This window comes from Scleropages formosus, chromosome 22 (assembly GCF_900964775.1).
Source record: "Scleropages formosus chromosome 22, fSclFor1.1, whole genome shotgun sequence".
Taxonomy (NCBI): domain Eukaryota; kingdom Metazoa; phylum Chordata; class Actinopteri; order Osteoglossiformes; family Osteoglossidae; genus Scleropages; species Scleropages formosus.
The window spans coordinates 17,695,415-17,717,342 of record NC_041827.1 but is presented as its reverse complement, the minus strand read 5'-3'; the positions used below and the strand labels follow the sequence as shown (position 1 = coordinate 17,717,342).

Below are 21,928 nucleotides of genomic sequence, written 5' to 3'. Positions count from 1 at the left end.
GGACACCGGTTGCCGATCCTAAAAGCGCAGTGACCAAATAGATAAAGAATTTATTTTGTCAATATTAGAGGTGTTTCAACAAATCATGGTGCAGCTACTGTTACAGCTTTCTCTTCCCTGGAGTCCTTGGAGAAAAAGGAAATAACGAACTCGGCTCGTCTTTTGTGTTCCGCTAAGAGATGCAGAAGTCCAGGTGGCACAGTGGAACAGTGGCACAGCGGCACAGTGAGTAGTGCTGCTCCCTCATAGTACTTGAATGGTGTGAGACAATCTGGGTTCAACCCCCATTCAGTCTGTGTGGAGTTCGCATGTTCTCCCTGTGTAGGTTTCCTCTGGCTGCTCTGGTTTCCTCCCACAGTCCACTGGCATGCCGTTCAGATTCCCCCATAGTGTGTGAGTGACAGAGAGAGAGTGTGTTCCACTGATGTACGGATGAAGGACCCAGTGTAAGTCACCTTGGTGAATATGGTGTGTGGGCTGGTAATACTACATAGAGTTCATTGGAAGTTGCTTTGAAGAAAAGTGTCTGCTAAGTAAATAAATGTAAGTCACACCTGTTTGGTGAGTGTGTCATGTAATATTCCCTTTTCCAGTGAATTATTACCACACCTTTGTTTGCACAGTGTAATTCAGAGGAACGGGGTTCAGAGGGTGTTTGGGTCTTGGGGCGTTGGGTCGCGCTCTTGCGCAGCGCAACCTGGAGGGACAGATGACTTTGTTTCAAGTGACGACATTCAAAATACCCACAAGCCTTTGGTTCATTTGAGTGCGTCTATCTGAGATGAGCTGGACAGACCGTGGTGTAGAACACCACTGGCACCAACATCACAACCAACATCACCACCAGTATCACATTCCCACCATCACCATCACCACCATCATCACCACTAACATCATCGCCATCATTGCCACCATTGCCACCATCATTGCCATCATTTCCATCAACATCACATCACCACTATCGCCATCATTGCCATCATCACCATCACTGCCACCAACATCACATTACCAGCATCATTGTCATCATCACCATCACTGCCACCAACATCACATTACCAGCATCATTGTCATCATCACCATCATCACCACAAAAATCACATCATGGCTATCACCACCATCACCATCATCACTACCATCGCCACCATTACCATCATTGCCATCATCACCATCAACATTATTGCCATCACCGCCATCACCACCATCACCGCCGAGCACCAGCAGCGCTCGCAGCCACAGCCCTATATTCAGAGCTCAGAGGGCTTCTGATCCAGACAAGGACTGCAGGACATATTCCTCTCTCAGAGGACATTCATTAATTTATTACTGCAGAGTCAAATAAACAAATTAGTCTTACCGTGGGGCAATCCCAGCTCCATTATCGATTTCATTGAGAACATGAACCTATTACGAACAACTGGCTCCGGTCCGAGTCTCCGAAGGTCATTTGAAATAATGTGGGGTCCAGAGAGGTGGACAGCTGAGTTAGCAGGAAACATTAAATGACCCCTGACAAGAGAGCCATCAAAGGGCTCATAATCACTAACAGGTATTCATACTGTTTTGCTGTAGAGTCCATAATGATGCTAATTATCAGAAAAACGGACGAGTTGTTGGATGGCGTTGAGCTGTGACTATAATTACCGTACATTATGCTCGTTTCTGCTCAGTCCCTGTAAGCTTGCAATTCGCCCTTTGTTTCCACGGACGTACATGGATGTTTGAGATGAGGCTAGAACTGTGCATGACCTCAAGTCAACATGCACTCATATTCCGTACGATGGACTGAATTACTGAATTTCTGTGCCCTTCCAGTATGTGTCGCCTTCAGGACCTGCCCTTTGAGGGTAAGCGAAATACTGTTCCCATGACGCGTCCTTCAAGGGTTTGGGACACAGCCTTCGAGTCCTACCAGAGATCCATGGATTCCAAGTCTTTGCCACGCTGCAGGTGAGTGTTCTTAAACATGTCGTCATTTACATTACTTACTCCAAAGCATCTACTAAAGAGCTCTGTGTAGTGTTACGAGCCCACACACCTTATTCACCGCGGTAACTTACACTGCTAGATACACTACTCACACACCAATCTACCTGAACAGCATGGCTTTGGACTGTGGGAGGAAACCAGAGCACCTGGAAGAAACCCACACAGACAGGGGGAGAACATGCAAACTCCACACAGACTGAGTTGGGATCAAACCCCTGTTCTCTCACATCACATATGTGCTGCGAGACAGCTGCGCTACACACTGTCCCCCCCCATGCCACCCGCAATTCTGTGCTACAATGCCACCCAATTTCATCGGTTCAAATTTTCAAGTGAGAAATAAACTTCACGGAAATCTGAAATTTGTCACTGGCAAATTTTCATCAGAGTGAGGGAAGAGCTACGGAGAGCTTATTCAACATGAGAGACTAGAAATCCTTTCTGGAGACGCAAGTGTGTATCTTTCCCCCACAGGAGATCGGGGCTCCGTGGAGTTTCACATTCATCTCGAGTGTCCCCACATTTCAGAGCTGTAGAAATGGAAAATGATGGCTGGGGAGGCCATTTAAATGCTCAGTAAAGTGGATTTCAGTTCAGTGCGCGCACACACACGCAATAAGGACCTGAGGGGTGGCACCTCATGATGGTGGATCTAATGTCCTTTAACGACATTGCTTTTATACAAGTGTCATTAAGAAAGGTGCCAGAAGCAAGTCTCAGAATTCTTAGATATAATTTGGTTTTGTCACCGTTGAATTATGGGATTATTTTTCTCTCTGTTAATAATATATAGGGAATATTTCCTGTTTGTTATCCTTTGCATTTTATGAGTCGAGCAGATTTATGGTGTAGCTTTGTTTTCCCACTGCTTACTGCTCTTGTTTAACCACACGTTGCTGAATTTTCCATCCAGGGCTGCGCGGCGATGCCGCGTCTCCATGGAAACTGCCGGCACAACGCTTCTACTTGCACGGGCAGTTATGTGCGAGGAGCACACACACACACCTTGGCTCAATAAACCCCCCCCCCCACCCCCCCAGTGCACTTTCACACACATTTCACCCTGTTTCAATCTGCCCCACCCACAGCCTTGACCTCAGCTATTAAGAGCTACAGAAAAGCACTGTTCATATTTCAAAGTGCTGATGTTTATCTCATTGACAGAGACGTCAAGCTGCTAACACTGAAAAAAATGCAAATTTCCCAGTATGCAGTTGTTCACATTTACAAAATGAAAGTTGCTGCTGCAAGGTAGCTGATGGCATTTTGGTTAGACCTGCTGCCTTTAGACCCAAAGGTTGCTGGGTCGAATCTCCTCGCCAGCTGTACTACCCTTGAACGAGATGGTTAATCTAAATCACTCCTGTAAAATGTTACTCAGGTGTATAAACGGTTAAATAATTGCAACTAGCTTAACATCATAAGTCATTTTAAAGGAATGCATCAGCTAAATGAATAAATGTAAATACAGGGGAGATAAAATGCAGTCCGTACCTCCAGATTAACGACCAGCCAGTTAATCAAAGAGCTGCTTCACCAAACTTGATTTTGCTCTGCAGACTTTATTTTTAGTGAATAAAGCGCAAGAACCGTTCTGCACCTGATGCTTTCAATACGGCTGCACAGATCAACGTTAACAAGCTGCGTGTCGGTAATACCTGAACTCATGTATGAGGGCATTTAGAATAACTAAAAAAAAAAATTCATTTTAACATCAGATGTTAGAATGTTCCTTAAAATTACTTAATGAAATAAATACTGTAACAGACAATGGTAATGACTTGACATACAGCGTAGAACATCCCCATGTTGAGCCTGAGATTCGTGGAACATTTAGAGAGAAGAAGGATCCCAATGATCGATAGATAGATAGATAGATAGATAGTTCTCCCCATGTCATGCGCCTCCGGGTGCTCTGGTTTCCTCCCACACTCCAAAGACATCCTGTTCAGGTTCACCCATAGTGTGTGAGTGACAGAGAGTGTGTTCCACTGATGTATGGATGAGTGACCCAGTGTAAGTAATGTATCTAGCAGTGTAAGTCACCACGGTGAATAAGGTGTGTGGGCTGATAACACTACATAGAGTTCAGTGGAAGTCGCTTTGGAGAAAAGCATCTGCTGAATAAATAAATGTAGATGGGAGGATGCCATAGTAAATGTGCAGAAGCACGTTACAATATGATGACTTCCTTGATTCAGTCGTGAAAAGTGAGCAGTGTCCCTAAAGACTGAGATTCTTAGTTCAATGTTATATGTATATGTTAGCCTTACTGCCTTAAATACCTTAAGCTCATAAAATAGCATAAAATAATGTTTAATAACCTTAAAGAGAAACATGACATTTGTACAACAGTGTAGCATCTGACTTTGACAAATGTCTGAAAAATGAAGGAATAATAACCTAGTTGCACAGATTACATTAATTTAGCAGACACTTTCACGCAAAGCAACTTACATTGTTAAGGTTACAATTATTCACCCATTTACACAGCTGGGTAATTTAAGGTAAGTACCTTACTCAAGGGTACTGTAGCCAGAGGTGAGACTCAAACCTGCAACCTTTGGGTCAAAAGGCAGCAGCTCTAACCACTACACTCCTGATAGAAAAGTCTGTCATGTTGCCCACATTTGACCAGTATCCTTCAGAACATAAAGTGGATATTGCACCAAAAATGCACCATATCTGTTTTCTGTTTGAAGCTGAGCGTTAATAAATGTACATTTAACTGACATTACAGCTACACTGATTACTATTACACTGATCCCAACCGTGTGTGTGTGTGTGTGTGTGAGTAGCTTGTTTGAACTATTCAATCATCATTAATTTTTTGCCCGTTAAAAGTTATCTCTTCACACATATTCTTTCTTGATGTACAAATTTCCATCTCCTGCTAATTAAATAGTACTGACAGCATCCGAAAATGGATCATTTGATGTTTGCTGGGAAAAACATGAAGCGACACGACACGGAAAGAGAGGAAGCTGATGCGGGGTCCATGCAGGGCTGCGGAGGTCCGGAGTACATCCTGGAAGCACAAGTTGTGAGGCAGGTTACACCCAGACCTGGAAACCAGTCCATCACATGCATGCATTCTCACACAAAAACACACACGCAGTTTGTAGTCACCAGTCCACCTGAAGCAGTACCTGAAGACCCCCGCGTGAACATGTGGAGAACATACGAAGCTCGCAGAGACTGAGCAGGATTCAAACCCACATCTGAACCTACAACCCAGGTGATGTGGCACCAGTGCTACCCGCTGTGCCACAGCACTGCTTCGTCACCTTCGTCATTTCTAAAGCGATTGACTGATTCATAGATTTTCCTACCTTTTCTGGGCCATAAGGTTCTGCTCTCATTTTGGAGCTCATTGCCACAGCGGCATTGATGGAGTGTGATGGTTAATTAGCAGGGGGGCTCCGAGAGCATTTATTGCCTTTTAGGGGGAGCCGGGAGCCTGCGTGCGCACGCTCTGCTTGGATCGTGCTCTCTATGAGGAACCTGTTTTCAAAAAGCCCATCAGAGGCTGAGAGTAAAATTAAATTTTATGAGCGCCAGCATCTGCAGCCTCGTGTTCATCATTGCAGAACGCAGCCGGGTTACTGGACTGCGGAGGCGTGCCCATTTTTTTATTTTAAATGCTGGACACAACTGACCGGAGGAACGCAGGTTTTGGCCCCCGGCACAGCTCTGCCTCCGTGTGTTCGGGGGGGCAGTTGTTTGCCACAAACTACAGTGATTCAAATATTGTGGTACTGCTGCCCCTCCCCAGCCCTGTAACACACACACACACACACACACACACACACACACACACACACACACACCACCAAAGTCCTCCTGAGAAAACTACAGGTCACAGGCTGTCTCTCATAAATAATACACACCACTGTTTACATAAACCCATCTGCAGGTTTTACACTGTCTCTGCCAGGTGAATGCGGTAGTCAGGTGTAAACATGCGAGCCAAGAAACATGAAATATTGCATCTGAAAAACAAATTTCTTAGGAAAAATACCAGAGTCTGAATCTAAAGGCCTTAAATCACAGCCCATTGAAATGCACCAGGGAAATAGTGACCATTGGAAAGTACCCACCTTGTACTGTTATTAATTCTCACAACAGCCGGTAAACAAAGCCATCACTATTCCCACAACGTGGACAAAGTGAAGGCAATGAACAAAATCCTGAAAGTTACCGCTGATTTGCAGATCAAACCTTTTTGCTGAAAATTGCAAACTGTATGCAACCATCAACAGCCTTGTTATATGTTCTAAATTTTGGATTTTCAGATTTACATCACAGCTTTCCTCACATAATTAAGAGGTATATATGGATTAACAGAGGGGAAAAAAACCTTGGTTAGGGTACATCTTCTGGAACTTCTCCAATACCTGCAGCTACATTTACATTTATATTTATTCATTTAGCAGATGCTTTTCTCCAAAGCGACGTACATCTCATAGAAAATATGATGTATTATTACATCAGCAGAAAGAGACACATAGATGCAAATGTGTGATTCTTAAGTGCAATTACTTTGTTTCTGTCCATCATATGAACAAATGAACATCATGGAGTTTGCATGTTCTCCCCGTGTCCATGTGGGTTTCCTCTAGGTGCTCTGGTTTCCTCCCACAGTCCAAAGATCTTTTATTTAGGTTCATCCATAGTGTGTGAGTGTCGCAGAGAGAGTGTGTTTCGCTGATGTATGACTGAGTGACCCATTGTAAGTAGTGTATGTAGCAGTGTAAGTCACTGTGGTGAATAAGGTGTGTGGGCTGGTAACACTACATAGAGTTCATAGGAAGTTGCTTTGGAGAAATCGTCTGCTAAGTGAATAAATGTAAATGTAAATAAATGTAAAATGTAAATGTACATCACACGAGCAGCTGCATAAAAGTTTATCGAAATAATCGACAATTCTTAATCACATTTCTAAGTTTTTTCTCTTTTTCTTAAACATTTACATTACAGGAGTAGCTGCGTGAAGGTTTATCCATTGTTTAACAGATACAATCACAAAGTTATACAGCATGAACACATACACATCGCATGCTGTCTCACAGTGTCTGGGTGGTGCGAGAGAATATGGGTTTGATCCCTCCTCAGTCTGTGGGGAGTTTGCATGTTCTTCCTGTGTCTGTGTGGGTTTCCTCTGGGTGCTCTGGTTTCCTCCCACAGTCGAAAAACATCCTGTTCAGGTTCACCCATACTGTGTAAGTGACAGAGAGTAGTACCCATTGTAAGTCGCTTTGCAGAAAGTTTCTGCTAAGTAAATAAATGTAAATTTAAGAGATCATGGGAGAAGGGAGTCCGGAAGAGGTGAGTTTAAAGACCCTTTTTACATGTAGACAGGGATTCAGCAGTTCTGAGTGAGAGGGGGAGGTCGTTCCACCACATCGGAGCCAGAACCGAACATTTTTGGGTTTTTGCTTTTGGACCTTTTGTGCGTGGGACCACCGAGCAGGGGAAAGGTGGAGGAGCGTAGCAGCCTGGCTGGGGCGTGTCAGGTGATACACACCACTTCTACAAGCTATAAAGTGTCCTTTAGTATGGTGTTTTGTACTGTAAATGAGGGATTTCCATGTGTCACATTTTGTCTTCTGAGAGCTGATGTGAAGACGTCATACTGACTGCACAGCGCTTTTTACTTCAGTAAAACACAGAATCACTGGTAGTGAACTCTTCACTCATCTCCTTGAACGCAGCACATAAAACCTGGCTTTGCCCACTTTGGGACTTCGTGGTGTTTATACCTCTGTGAAATACATCATGTGTAGAAGATCCTTTCATCAATACAAGGAGGATCACAGTGAGTGTGAATTTCCCAGGAGTCCCTCGTGAGGAGCACACACAGCCTAGACCAACTTACTCGCCTTGTTGATGTTTCGCAACGTTTCAACTCTCTCACACTCGTCTTCTTAACGGATAGCGAGCAATCTCTTTAGTTCATGTAAGGTGTAAATGTTCATGCTCTATAACTTTGAGATCATCCCTGGGTAAACCTTCACGCAGCTACTCCTGTAATGCAACGTAAATGCTTACATATCTCAAAAAAAAAAAAAAAAAATTAAAAGGAAGGAGATCAGGAATCGCGGATATTCGGATAAAGTTTTATGCAGCTACTCATGTGATGACATTGGTTTATACGGTGGAAAGAAACAAACTAACCGTACTTAAGAATCACACGTCTGCACCTAAGTGTCTCTTTCTCCTAACGTAACGAGCATATTGTATTTTCTATGGGATGTACATCGTTTTGGAGAGAAGCATCTGCTAAATGAATAAATGTAAATTTATTAACAGAACCCCTCTTCTTCGACACGGGCCCAGAAACAGGCGCCTTTTTCCTCATTCCTTGTGCCAGGGTGTGTCAGTATTAGAATTTGCAAGGAAATGTCTTTTGAGATGGACCATAAGGCAGTTCAATCAGCAGCATGCGGGGAGCTTTATGTCCCTGTACTCCGACAACAACTATTAGTCTGCAGGGCTATAACTGTGACTTCCCTGGAGGCAAATTCTCAGACTGGAAATGAAACCCGGGGAAAGAAAATAGGACACGAAGAGGATTCCTTTCACACATATCTCCAGACTCATTTAAAGAACACACATTTTTATGCTATGGCGCATTCTGAAAATGCTGATATTATGACAAACACTTGTGCATCGTGTATTAAATTATTTTTTTCTTTTGGCAAAATTATTTCACTGGCTCCTTAGTGTGAGTAATAATACAGGCATGTGATGAGCAGTGTCGGCGTAATAAAAAATAGCTTTGCACTAATGCAGTTCACCCTCAGATTAGTATAGCTACAGGGTGCAGGTGCTCTTACCGCTGTCCGAATTTATGAATAAACTCGTTTATTATAACAGTAATCCGCCTGCGCAGTAACAGCCTCCCGCCGCCTGATGGCGCTGTGTAAAAACAGCTCCGCTCGCAGCCGCCCTTCCGTGAAAGGGGTAAAAAGGAAACTTCCGGTTTATTCCGTTACTCTGCCGCCTGATATTAAGGCTTCGCGTGGAAGGCGTATGTGTTGATACGTTCGTTTATGTTGTTATTTATTTATTACAGAATTTAAAGTATAGAGTCGACGAGCAGTCAGGTGTTGCACTTAAATGATTTTTGGGATAAGTGTGTGTAAATAAGAGGGCGGCCGCCGGTCTTTTTAAATGAAACGAAATTACAGGAGGGTCAAGGTGTGTTTTCACACGGAACCATGTCGCTCCCGGCCCTCCAGAGCACGAGCGTGTTTTACCGCAGGATCCTGGCGCAGTTTCCCCAGGACATGAGCCTGGCCTTCGCCTACGGCTCCGGGGTGTTCAGGCAGTCGGGGACGAGCCCGGCTCAGATGGGGGTAAGTCGAGACATACACACACACACACACCCTCGCACTTTTACAGAGCAGCGCATATACTGGACTTATACCGACTTAAGAACCCTGGTTGGTAGGACACTAGCCTAGCCTGGTCAAGGACACTGCGAGGAGACATGACCATACTATGCATACTCCTTCAGACACTTCAATATCTGCGGAAAAAAGCATCAGCAATGTGTGTGGAATTTACTGCACTTTGCCCTTACTATGATATGTTAGTGACGGGGAGCAGGATCAGAACCGACAACCTTCAGGTTAAGTGTTCCCCAAATTCTGTACTGCTGCTGTCATTTTTCATTGTGCTAAGATGGTGACATTACTCTCCCATAATCGATAACCAGTGACCATTGTTTAACTAAGGGAGGTGCGGTGGTGCAGTGGGTTGGACCGGGTCCTGCTCTCCGGTAGGTCCGGGGTTCGAGTCCTGCTTGGGGTACCTTACGATGGACTGGCGTCCCGTCCTGGGTGTGTCCCCTCCCCTTGAAGCCTGTGTGGTGCCGGGTTAGGCTCCAGTTCACCGCAACCCTGCTCGGGACAAGCGTTTGTAGACTGTGTGTGCATGCACACGCATTGTTTAACTGTTCTTGCACCAGTGTGTTTATTACATTATTACTGTGTTGTTTGGGTGAACTGTCTCCACAAAGTGACTCAACATTATTTAACCCAGTTTTACAGCATGGTAATTTACATAATTATTTTATGCAAATTCACCTTTGACTGAGTATAGAAGAGCAATAGGATATAGCTTCACTTGAACCACTTATCTTCAGGTTATTGGTTTATGTCCTTAACTGTTCAGTATCTCTACTGCCACTGGTCCCATTCTGCAGTAGTATGATTATTGTTATAATGTTGCTAAACTGATGCCTTTATCCAGAGGGACTTTGATCACAGACACTAGTATAGTAGTGGGGGTAGGTAAACCCAACAACCTTTGATTGACCAGCCTGTCTGCCCTACTCGGTTGCCGTTATATTGTGACATACAGAGTTAATGTTAAAACTGTGTCGTAATAACTGAATAAGTAAAATGCACTTCAGTCCGTGTGGTGTTTGTACATTCGCCTTGGGCCCTGTGTGACAGCGGGAGACTGAATAAACATGAATGTTCTGTCCTTCCTTTTCATCCTCAGAAAAATATGGTGGACTTTGTGTTTGCTGTGGACGATCCGGTCACCTGGCACACGATGAACCTGATGCAGAACCGGAGGCATTACTCCATCCTGAAGTTCTTGGGGCCCAACAAAATCAGCAGTATTCAGAACGACCACGGCGCCGGGGTGTACTACAACACCCTTGTGCCTGCCGACGGAAGGGTGAGGGGTCCTGTCTCGTGACGCGGAAACGCCGGCAACTTCTTCAGTACATTTGTTGCAGTTCTTGACGCTGTTCTGTCGCATCGCAGATAATAAAGTATGGTGTCATCAGTACAGATGCCCTGATCGATGACCTGCTCCACTGGAAGACCATGTACGTTGCGGGCAGACTGCACAAACCGGTGAGCGACTGAGCGAGACATGACTCGCATGAATGCATTTCTTCGGTTGTGGATGCCTTCAAAGCCTGTGTGCGCCTTTGCCGTTACTTGGACTCCTGTTACACGGATATTCACTTACCTGTACTTCACCCTGGTTGTAAGGACTCCAGAGACACAGCTGTAACAGTAATTTCACTACACTGTGCACAGTGCTGTGGAAACCGTGTTCCTACTTACTGTACACGCAGCTTGCGCCTTAATGTTTGCCTTTAAATTAGGTCTGCTACATACATGCATTCCTCAAACGGCTGACAAGGTGGTAAAAAAATGTCTCTTGCTGCCATTTCTGTGTAACTATGAAAATTGTCGTAAAACTTGTTGGCAGAATGTCCTCAACACAGCATTTCATTCACATCAAAGTGCACAGATAGAATGTTCCGGAACTTGACAAAATTCACATCTTGAAATGAGAACATATTTTATAATAGAATAATATAAGAATAATTGGTTTGCAATAATGTTATTGTTTATGATTTTGGTTATTTTAAGTGGACTTGTCAGTCGTGTTTCTTGAAAGAAATAATGGGAATTGCATCTTTCCGTACCCCCGCCTTACAGATGGGTTTCAGGAATAAATTAGTATTTAAACCGTTGAAAGGGGGCAGCAGGTGGCATAGTGGTTGGAAATACTGCTTTGGAGTTGAAAGAGCCAGGTTCGGATCCCACCTCCTGCTGTAGTACCCTTGATCATGATACTTAACCTGAATTGATAGTGAAAATGACCAAGCTGTATGAATGGATAAATCAGTGTAAGTAGCATGATGTGGTTAGTCTCCTTGTAGAAAAGCATGACAGGAATGAAATGTAAGGTTAAACGTGTAACATACCTGAAAGTGACTGTCCCTTTTTGTTAGCTGACACAGTTACCGTTAGTGCCCTAGTGGTGGCAGTGTTTGATTACAGGTCACAAAGGTTCAGGTTTGAACAAAAGTTTTTCCGTGTTCATTACATTTGATTCATTAAATCCTCCAGGTTTTGATTTCATTGCCATAATTAAACCCTTTTTTTTATAGGCCAAAATTTCACAGCTTAGTTGGATTTCCAGACTCTTTGGAGAAACATGCACGCACACACTGGAATTTCTTTGCAAATGCAAAGTTCACTTACTTTGACCCTTGGCTGCTGCGCGTTACGATAGAGAAAAACACTGGGCTGACATTACAAGACTTTCTATCCTTAATACAAGCTCAGCATGCGATATTATACCCTACCCAGTGATTAATGCAGCACATGACAGGCTTCCAATAAAACCCTGAAAAGTTGTTTGTGTGATCCTGTAGGTCAGAATCCTGATGCAGAATGAAAGCGGGAAGCTGAGGTGCGCCCTTGCAGCCAACCTCAAAAGTGCCGTCACGGCCTCCTTCCTCATGCTGCCTGAGAGCTGCTCCGAGGAGGACCTCTTTGTCCAGATTGCAAGCCTCTCCTATTCAGGTAACGTCCCACCCTTCCCTTCTCTTTCATTGTGTGTGAAACTATGGGATGCAGAGCGCTACTGAATAGGCTCTCAGTAATAAAAAGTGCCACACTGGTGCAATGTGACATTTTAATTGTAGCCACATCAATCTTGTGCTTTCTGGATGACGGCATGAGGTCATGCATAAATGTACATCATGCAAATGTAAAGAGAAATGAATATTTTTTTCTCATTAGCATAGTTTGTAGAAGTAAATTCTCTCTCTTCCTTTGGAAACAAAGTAAACCCTGTAATTTATCCTGTCATGAGAACATTTACATTTATTTATTTAGCAGACGCTTTTCTCCAAAGCAATTTCCAGTGAACTCTACGTAGTGTTATCAGCCCACACACCTTATTCATCAAGGTGACTTACACTGCTAGTTACACTACTTATAATGGGTCACTCATCCATACATCAGTAGAACACACACTCTCTGTCACTCACACACTGTGGGTGAACCTGGGCTGTAATGCAACATTGTTATGATGCTGGTTATTCTTAATGCCTGATTTTAAGTGATTATTCAGTGGGTGTCAAACTGATGTGGCATTGACTTGGCTCCTTTTTTTTTTTTTTTTTTTTTTTTTTTGCTCTAGGGGATTTCAGGATGCTCATCGGTGAGGACAGGTCCAAGGTACTGAACATTGTGAAGGACAACATGCAGCATTTCCGACTGCTCTACAGCAACATCCTGCAGGAATGCGGGCAGGTGGTGTACAAGCCACAGCAGGGCAAGCTGGAGGTATGATCCCGAACCTGGCACCTGCTTGTGGTGACGTGGTTCCCCTTGAAAGAGCACTGTGGCAGATGGTGAGATGGCAAAGGTGTCTGTGTGTGACTTCGGGTGGGGATAGACTGGATGGCAGGAGTGCTAGACAACAGTCACTCTGCATTACCCAGATAGCTCACTGGCTGAGCCTCCCATCACTGCCTGCTGAATTAGCCAACTGAGGTTTTTTTTTGTCAAGCTATTGAATGCACAGGTACACATTCGCTATCACTGGGTTTTTTGCTAAATACCCCAGAAGAGGCATGGTGTTTAAACACCCCTCTGTTTAGCCCCTTAAACATAGAAATAGAAAGTCTTGGATAGAATTGTGTGCTATGAACTAATAGTGTTAATGGCTTTGCTGCTGATGATTATATTGGCGATAGCCCTCGCAGCAGAGGTTAAAATTTTAAAAGGGACAGGGTTAAAAGCAGTGATACCAAACCTTCTCATGATGGTTGGAGTCTCCTGGCTTCACACTAGAAGCTTTGCCTTTACCACATAATTGTTTTCGTCCTTTGTGTTGGTCCACCTGCTTCCAAAACATAATTTTAAGAATACAGTTGAAATTCTCTCCTTGTGCTCTCAGGAGTTGCAGTTTTCCATTGGCCTTTCCTGATTTTTCATCATATTAATGTGTTAATGTTTCTTTTTATGCTTTTGCTTTTTTTAAAAAAATTCTATGTATGACTCGTGAAGTCCGGAACTGCAGTGTTTTGTTATGATTACAGCCACTGTTCCAGTTTTTGTATTTTCATTCCTTCACACACCCTGTGCCTTCAGGAAAGAAAATGATGATGGTAGATTTGTGGAACCCAGTTTTCCTTTTTCTCCTCCAGGTAGACAAAAGCCCCGAAGGTCAGTTCACCCAGCTGATGGCCTTGCCCCGCACCCTCCAGCAGCAAATTACCCGCCTAATGGACCCTCCGGGGAAGAACCGTGACGTGGAAGAGATCCTACTGCAGGTAGCCCAGGATCCTGACTGCGGCCTGGTGGTGCAGCAAGGTGAGCTGTCGCTCTGCACACCTGCATGCTGTTATTTTATCATCATCAGTTCAGGTCGAACACCATATTGAGGGAAATATTTATTCATTTATCAGATACTTTTCTCTAACTCAAAGTGCAACAGACAAAATGCTCTAGATGCAGATACATGATTACTGAAGCACAGTTTGTTAGTCTGATACCACTGTCACTGCTGGAGTACATTACACATGTAACTCTCTTTGGAACTGAGTCAGATAGGGAATGCAGAAGTGATCATAACATATGGTGTGATGCACAGTCATGATTAGGAGAGAAGTGGGTCTGAAACGGAAGTTTTGTGACAATGTCAAAGGCCCTGCTGGGATCTGCTGTCAGCCACAGTCTAGTTTACATCTTCCTGACAGAGTGATTTAAAAACCTGGACTTGTGACCAAAAGTTTGCAGCTTCGAGTTCCCGAAGGAACCTTGCCGTACTCGACTTGAGCTGCTTCATCCAACATTCATCACTTTCGTCATTCTGGTCCTGATTTAATGTTTTTGATGCACATCCCATTGAACAAGGTTGCCCATGTCTTGTTCACTGGATAAGAGCACCAGCTGGAAAATAAATGTGCAGTTCTTCAAATAGTTACTGTCAATCTCTTGGAAGGCGTCTTCACCGTTCTGCTTTCTTTTCTCAACTGTCTTACTCTATATAATTTTCTGTTTTCCTCCAGGTGTATACCCATATGTTTTGTTGACAGCTCTTCACTAGAGCTACCTGTACTTGCTTAACCTGCCAGGCATGAAACAGTCCAAATCCTGTTCTACCAGTAACCACACCCATAATATGTTGTGGAAATAGTCGAATTGTGGAGTTAGGAAAACACTTAAACAATGGCTTCTGTGGAAATACTCTCACCTGCTGAAGACTTTGTCTTTGTGTGAGACTTGGTTGTACTTTAGCTGAAGTAAATGTACTGCAACATGGCTTATTCTTACCAAAATATATACTCCATCTCCACATGTCAGAAAATGTCAGAGTTGCCATAAGCTCCAGCTTTCTAAATGTGTTTGTTTCTCTTGAAGGAATATCCTCTATCGTGAAATCATCCAGCATTACACAGAGTATAAAAGGCATTGCTACTGCAGGTAAGGAAATACACAGAGCTGGAAACCTCCCAGCAAGTGCCTGTGTGTGTTGTTTGCATAATATAGATGTTTATATTGGTGTACAAAACACAGTATATGAAGACTCAAAAAAACCTTATTTTAAATTTGTTTTCATAAAAGATGCTTTTTAAAGTGCAATTTCAAATATTCTCTTTTGGGAGGAAGAGTGAATTTTTAAAGCCCAGAGGAGTGAAAGTTTGCCATGTTTTGTTTCCCTCTAAGGACTGCTAAAAACAGTATCATACAGTGCCAAAAAGATGCACAAAATGTGGAGAGGCTGGAGAAAGCAGCCCTCATGATATCGCCGCCCTCCCTGAACGTTCCTCTACTCTTTGAATCTGCTGTTAAACTCGCCTGTCTTCCACACTCGCCTGTTCTGTTCCTATGGAAACACGACTCATCTTTGCGAAGGTGTCAGACAAGTTTCAAGCACCCTTCGTCTCCCACTGCCTAAAGGCCAGCTGTGTTATGAACATTACTCCCTTTTTCTGACTAAAACAGGGTCCTAAAATCCTGCCTCAGAGCTCCAGTTGGGAAGATGAGCATAAAAATGAATTTCTTCCTGTAATGGGTGTTTTCTGCGAATTTCAATTTTCATGAAGTACATTTGAGTTTTGCAGAATGAGGGTGGAAAAAAAGTATAAGAATGTAATGTTTGTGGATTTAAATGTTTGGATTTGAAGTATGTACTGTATAATATAATTATCTTCTGGTGCTTGTAAACAGGATGAAACTAAATCAGTTAATTGTCTAAATATTTACCTTTTCATTGTAACTGGACATGTATCCATGGTCTTTTTGTATTCTCCAGACCCATAAGAACTTAATCAGAACCAGGTGAATTTGATTAGGCCTGCTCTGTTTAACTGAACTGCATCTTTTTTCATTTTATTTATATTTCCATTACACTGAAAATGCATGCTGTTAATACTTTGTCCAAAATCTGACCACTTGAGGCTGAAGTCTGCACTCTTTGTTTTAAGGAGGTTCAAATCGGATGGCCGGTCCAGGCAGAGCAGTGCAGTGGCTTGGACCAGTAGCATGTCTACTGGTTACCTTAGATTGGGGCCAAAAGGGAAAAGGAACCGAAAAACCTAAATGACAGTTCAGTACCGAAATTAACACTCAAGGTACCTTCCTGGAACGTTCCAGATGTTTCTTCTATAGCATAATTTGTGGGCTGAAAAAACAAGGCCTTTGCTGGGTCATAATTATCTTCAGGAGGAAATTGCATTTTGGCTGTGGTTATCGGTGAAAGCAGTGATTTGGTGCTGGAACAGAGCTTCTTTCTCTGTGAAATGGCCCGTTCGGTCCTGCATTTGCACTCTTAATAAAATGACTGGTCTGAAGTTAAAATTTCAGGTTTATGTGGCAAAATGGTATATTGTGTGTTTTAAGGTAACTCCAGAGGCAACTGCAGCTAACACCCACAACTCAGCTGGGACACGTCTGTTGTGCTGCGTTCCCTACGGCTACTGTATTGCTTTCTTTTGCAGCCTTTTAGTTTCAGATTCCATTTCTCGGCTTTTTCACTGCATGTTTACATTACTGCCACCTAATATTTATACATTTCTTTGAGACAAAAACAATGCAACTTTTGTGTTTTTAATAAGCGGTACTTGAATCCCTAAGTGCCAGGGGTAGATGAAAAGGCCATTTCTAAAGCTGTGATGGAAAAAGTACCAAGAGCAGCTCTTCATATACACACATAACTTCCAAATGTGTTGCACTGAAATAGTATATTGACTGGGTAACATTAAGGCTTGCAGTAAATGACTGCTAATGCTTGGTGTTTTTTTAAAAAAAAAAAGTCTGGATTTCATCAAAGTTATAAAAGATTCGCAGTGCTGGTTTTGACTTGATCATTTATATGTGTTTGTGTTTTTCTATCCTAACTGGGAAAAAAAGCCAACATGAGGCTAATTTCTACAACATGGATTAAGACCTAACAACAGGGTCTCTGATATTGTCCTGGTTTGTTGATTGTGTTGCTCTGCGTTCACTTACTTTGCTGCTCAGATGACTACTTGTTTTTCTGGCGTAACTACTACTATTTCCAGCATAAGCATTACATAGACACCGCAGCCATTGGGTGAACTCGTGGTTCATCCCAGAAGCTAGGCTTTGAAAAGGGCTTATTGTGGCTTCAAAATATACAGTGGAAACTGACAACATTTAGTACATGTGCTCATTTAGGCCTGTACTGGAAATGGCGCTACTGCAGTGTGAGATGTATTCATACCACTGGCTGGACCAGAGCTGAGTAATTACACTGTATGAGGGCTGCAGGGTTTTCATTGTGTCCCGGAGCTTCAACTTATACATTTATTTTTCCAGAAGAAAGTGATGTGACTTAGCTTTTGAATTTAGAAATAAAATTTTGGCCAGAAACTTTAAAGAAGAATCTTTAAATCAACACAAAGTTCAATTTTTTTTTTTTTACAACATGATCCAGGAGCCCTTGAAGGGAATAATGGTCCAGCCATGGGATCAGTCTTCACTGAGCAGGTAGCAAAGTGGTCAGTGCTGCTGATTTCACAATATAAAGGTCCTTTGTTCAAATCGCACTCTTTCTCTCTTGAGCAAGGTACTTACCTGGAACTGAACAATAAAAATTACCCTGCTGTATAAATAGACACGTCATAGGCTGTCTTGGGAACAGATGTCAGCTGAAAGAACATTTAATAGTCTTTTTTTTCATTATATGAATTTTTCATAGCTAATAATGCAGGTGAAAGTTTATATTGATTGTACATGTGTTAATTGATCGATTTAACGTGGTGCTTTAGGTGCCTATTTTCACTCAGATTGTTCAGTGGTTCAAAGTGCAATAGTGACCAGGAAACCATCAAATGATCAAAAGAACAGTCATACCTACACAGGTAGATCTCAATAAATAGTAGCCTTTTATACAATGTGATGACAAGGAACATCACGTAATAGATAGCACGTCTTATTGTCCAAGTAGGTTTGCACAAGCTCAGGCATTTAACAAACATTATGCAGACAAGTTAAACCCGTATAAGAAGTCAAAATAGCGGCATTGAGAACAGTTTACTACGCTAAAAAATAGTGAGTGAGGAACATCTTCGGGACCGAGCTGAGCAGAACACAGACGTAAACACTGCCCCCCACATGACACTGTCCAGACACCATGGAGTCCCACACTCTCCACTTCCTCGTTGTCTGCCGAGGATGTGACGAAACGCGCTCATTAGCATAATTTATACTGAGCTCATTCCGCGACCCACAGCCAATGGGAACGCTCCGGGTTCACCACCTGCTAGGAGGAGAATTCCATCATTCCTGACATTCCGGCCAGCTCCTCCACACTTTCTCCGCGGTTCCTCTCCATTTCCCCGGCTCGCAGCACGCTTCTCGGCTGCTGTTTCCACCCTGGGATACCGCCAGCAGCCTTGGCTTGCCTCGGAATTTGGAAACGCTTCGGAATTCTTCTGCACTTCAGAAACAGGAGAAGGACTTCAAAGTGGCGCTTCGAGGCAGGACGTAGCTGGTGAGGAAGCCCCGGGTGGAGTGTCCGCGGTGGGACAGCAGCGTGTGCGCGGCCGTTTTAAATTAAAACACGGCAGTGCAAGGTGATCGGGGAAAACGTGGACAATCTGTCAGATTGCGAGCTACAAAATAGTTTCCCACTTCCTCTGCACGCTTTTCTCCTGCAAGATAAGATTCCGGGAACCCGTGTTTGTGCGGTTTCAGGGTAATAAAGCAGTTATTTAACCGCGAATCAGTGCAACTGACTGTGTGTTGTATTTCTAGCTATCTTAATTTATCCTGCACGAAGCGCTGGTGCCTTTTCTTTATAATAATAATTATAATAACTTGTTTTAAAACGTGGAATTAAAAGGCGGAGCGCTTCTGTGCCGCAGTGACAAGTTTAGTTAGTAACTCGGATTTTGTGTTCATCAGTGAGTGTTTTACCATGTTGTGGTGGAGGCCGGACGCGTGTTTTGGGCTCTCACTCAGCGAGGGAAGCATCGCTGGTATTTGAGGAATGCCGAGGGTAGGAAGGGAAGCGGACAAAGTGCTGTCCAGCTCCACAAACGGTGTTCAGCACTAAACCTCTGTGTCTTACTGTTCTTCCGCGTTTAATTACTCTATTTGATCCTGGTCTTATTCCCGCCATGCCTCGTGTCTGACTGACGGACTTTTTTTTTTTTTCTTCTTCTTCTATTTATTTATTTCATGTAATTATTAGGATTTTGGCCAGAATGGAAACCCCTCTGGATGTTTTGTCAAGAGCAGCATCTTTAGTTCACGCCGACGATGAGAAACGTAAGTTTCAGAATCATTTTCCCGCGTTCGCTATGTATGTGTCTTTGCGTGTATTTGTTAAAATTTAAAGTACACGTACGCCCGCTGTCGTGTCGCGTTGATGTCAGTTGGAGCGCGTTTCTGCCTGCAGCGCTCTGTGTGGTGCTGCCGTAAACACGACGTTGTGTGTGTGTGTGTGTGTGTGTGTGTGTGTGTGTGTGTGTCAGCGCTCCTCGTGCGCACTTCCTCCTTCGCCCCACCGTGATGTTCGGAGATGTTTACTGCGACCACACCTTCGCCCAAACGGCCGCTCTCCTGGCTTCTCGCGTGTCAGCGGCCCCGTCCCAAACAAAGTGCTGCTCTGCGTTCAGCGCAGCGATTTTCTGCTGGAAACCGCTTTCATGGACACTTTGGCGCCACTGCGAGGGCCACGTGTGCGAACACACGGCCTAGATCGGAATGAGGAGACCGCGCCGAACCTGTTAGGCGCTGTTAAACAAAGGGCGCCGAACTGAAAACAAGACACTGTGACTATTGTCAATTATTGTAGGCGAATGTTCTAATTTGGAAGGTGTGGTACGTGTGTGTATTCGCGCTGCTCCTGTCACAGCTGCCTGGTTTGAAGACGTCACCAGGTGTACTTATTAACCTCGCGCTTCTGCAACTATCCGGATTATGCGGATAATGGTTAACGTTAGCATTCTGTCGTGGCGATTTAGGTATTTACTTTCAGGTATTTACTCCGCCACGTGTTTATATTGTTGTAAAATTCACTGTTTTCTAGGTCTCGGCAATTTTAACGATCCTCATTTTTTTTGTCTCCTTGTCCCTCGTGCCACTTCCGCCGAGGAACGCGGGCGCGAGCGCCTCATTCGCAGCAAGTCTAACGGTCGCCGCTCGCGCCCCACTGCCCGCGCCAGCCGGCTCGAGCAACGGCCACAGTTCCCGCTCCTCAGCCTCGAGGGCTGCTCGCTCGCCCAATGGTGACTCCCCCCCTGCCTGCGCGTGGCCTCCACAGAGCATTGCGGCCTCACGGGCTTTGGGAGAATTCCTTCCTAGATTAAGGAAGCTCAAATCTGGCCTCAGCGGGGATGTAAACCGGCAGAATGTGGCCTGAGCAGAACTTGTGGTCTGCAGTCACAGGCAAAAGCAGAAATAATAATTATAATGTAACGTGGTGAGGCACCCGCCTTATTCGAGGTTGTTCTGCTTTGTCTTTAGTGAGCCAAGTTGGTGTGAGGAAGGAAGGTGTTTATTAGCAGTTCCCTGGATAATGGCCTTAGGTGTTTCCTGCTTGTACTCGATTAATCAAAGTGCTTTATAGTGCGGTGAGGGATTCCTACTTCTCATTAAGCAGGCTGTGTTGGGACAAGTGAGGTAAATGCCTCAGCTCGGTCCAACTTATACACACACTGTTTGTTCTGAAAGTAACACGGAAGTACTCTGTATTCTTCACGTTGCATACGTAGGTTGTACGCTGAAGATAAATTTCACCCAACCAGTTTATTTAGTATATGTCACAGTGTTGTTTCAGTATTTTGTCCAGCAGGTCATTTTGTATTTAACCATTTTGCACACGGTATTCTCCAAAGTGACATACTGCTCAAGGAAAACAAAAATGCATCAACAGTAGACAATGAACTTTAGATACAGACTTTGACTTTTCTGGCACGTGTTGCTCCGATGGCCGACGATAGAACTGACAGCGAATACAGAGGCGATCGTGACACATGGTGCGATGCAAATTGATGGAACGGTTACAAGATCAGGAGAGAAGTGGGTTTGAAAAAGATGCTTTGAAACCTTGTTTGGAATGCCGGAAGGGAATCGGCAGTTCTGTGGGAGGTCACGGCGGACAATTTTGATGGACAGATGGATTAGTGTTTCGTTTGTTTTTTCATTTAGCAGCGACTTCCAATGAACATGAACCCGAGGTGACGTTTAATCCTAGGTACACTATTTACAATCAGTCACTCATCGCACACTGCTGAAACACACACACATGCACGCATGCAGTATGGGCAACTTAGTCACCGATTTAATTGAAAGAATGTCTTTGGACTATGGGAGGAAACCGGAGTGCCCGGAAGACACCCACACAAACATGGGGAGAACATCCAGACACTGCATAGATTGAGCGGGGAATGAACCCATGTCCTTTTGTACCACACTGTGAGACAATGATCCTCGCTGCGCCACGATGCTGTTTCCTTCATGTTTGTGGGTACCGTGTCAAGGCACAATGTCGGATCCTCCACGGAATGTTTTTCATTGGCGCACAGACAACGTCACTGCATTATGGCTGTGTGCGCTGCTTTGTCCTAACACAGTATGACCTACCCATTTCCACAGCAGTGTGCTGGTAGGAGAAACCTAGATGCTAAAGT

The 21,928-nt window shown here is 43.9% G+C and overlaps 2 protein-coding genes across 3 annotated transcripts in view; both read left to right on the top strand.

Moving 5' to 3' along the window:
• The first annotated feature begins 8,984 nt into the window (after positions 1-8,984).
• tamm41 (TAM41 mitochondrial translocator assembly and maintenance homolog) lies at positions 8,985-16,972 on the top strand. 2 transcript variants are annotated; one of them, XM_018744525.1, is made up of 8 exons: positions 8,985-9,347; positions 10,501-10,683; positions 10,773-10,865; positions 12,185-12,335; positions 12,958-13,103; positions 13,970-14,135; positions 15,186-15,248; positions 15,492-16,972. In XM_018744525.1, exons 1-8 carry the CDS (start codon positions 9,210-9,212, stop codon positions 15,566-15,568), a joined length of 1,017 nt encoding a protein of 338 aa, XP_018600041.1. In that variant the 5' UTR covers positions 8,985-9,209; the 3' UTR covers positions 15,569-16,972. The 2 variants fall into 2 exon arrangements, with proteins under 2 accessions (XP_018600041.1, XP_018600042.1); XM_018744526.1 differs by lacking the exon at positions 8,985-9,347 and having other exon boundaries at positions 10,617-10,683; positions 10,801-10,865; positions 15,492-15,697.
• A 1,623-nt stretch (positions 16,973-18,595) lies between these two features.
• Positions 18,596-21,928, top strand: part of vgll4b (vestigial-like family member 4b) — a 33,975-nt gene continuing 30,642 nt past the window's right edge. The window contains exons 1-2 of the mRNA XM_018744647.2: positions 18,596-18,783; positions 19,486-19,562. Of these exons, the coding sequence (XP_018600163.1) occupies positions 19,499-19,562 (64 nt within the window). The 5' untranslated portion in view covers positions 18,596-18,783; positions 19,486-19,498. The remainder of the gene's footprint in view (positions 18,784-19,485; positions 19,563-21,928) is intronic.

What these genes read in the sequence shown, in the direction of transcription:
- tamm41 (XM_018744525.1), top strand. Translation starts at nt 9,210, where the DNA reads ATGTCGCTCCCGGCCCTCCAGAGCACGAGCGTGTTTTACCGCAGGATC. An exon ending in CGGCCTGGTGGTGCAGCAAG is followed by an intron (nt 14,136 to 15,185) that starts GTGAGCTGTCGC and finishes TTTCTCTTGAAG; the next exon opens with GAATATCCTCTATCGTGAAA. An exon ending in AAAAGGCATTGCTACTGCAG is followed by an intron (nt 15,249 to 15,491) that starts GTAAGGAAATAC and finishes TTTCCCTCTAAG; the next exon opens with GACTGCTAAAAACAGTATCA.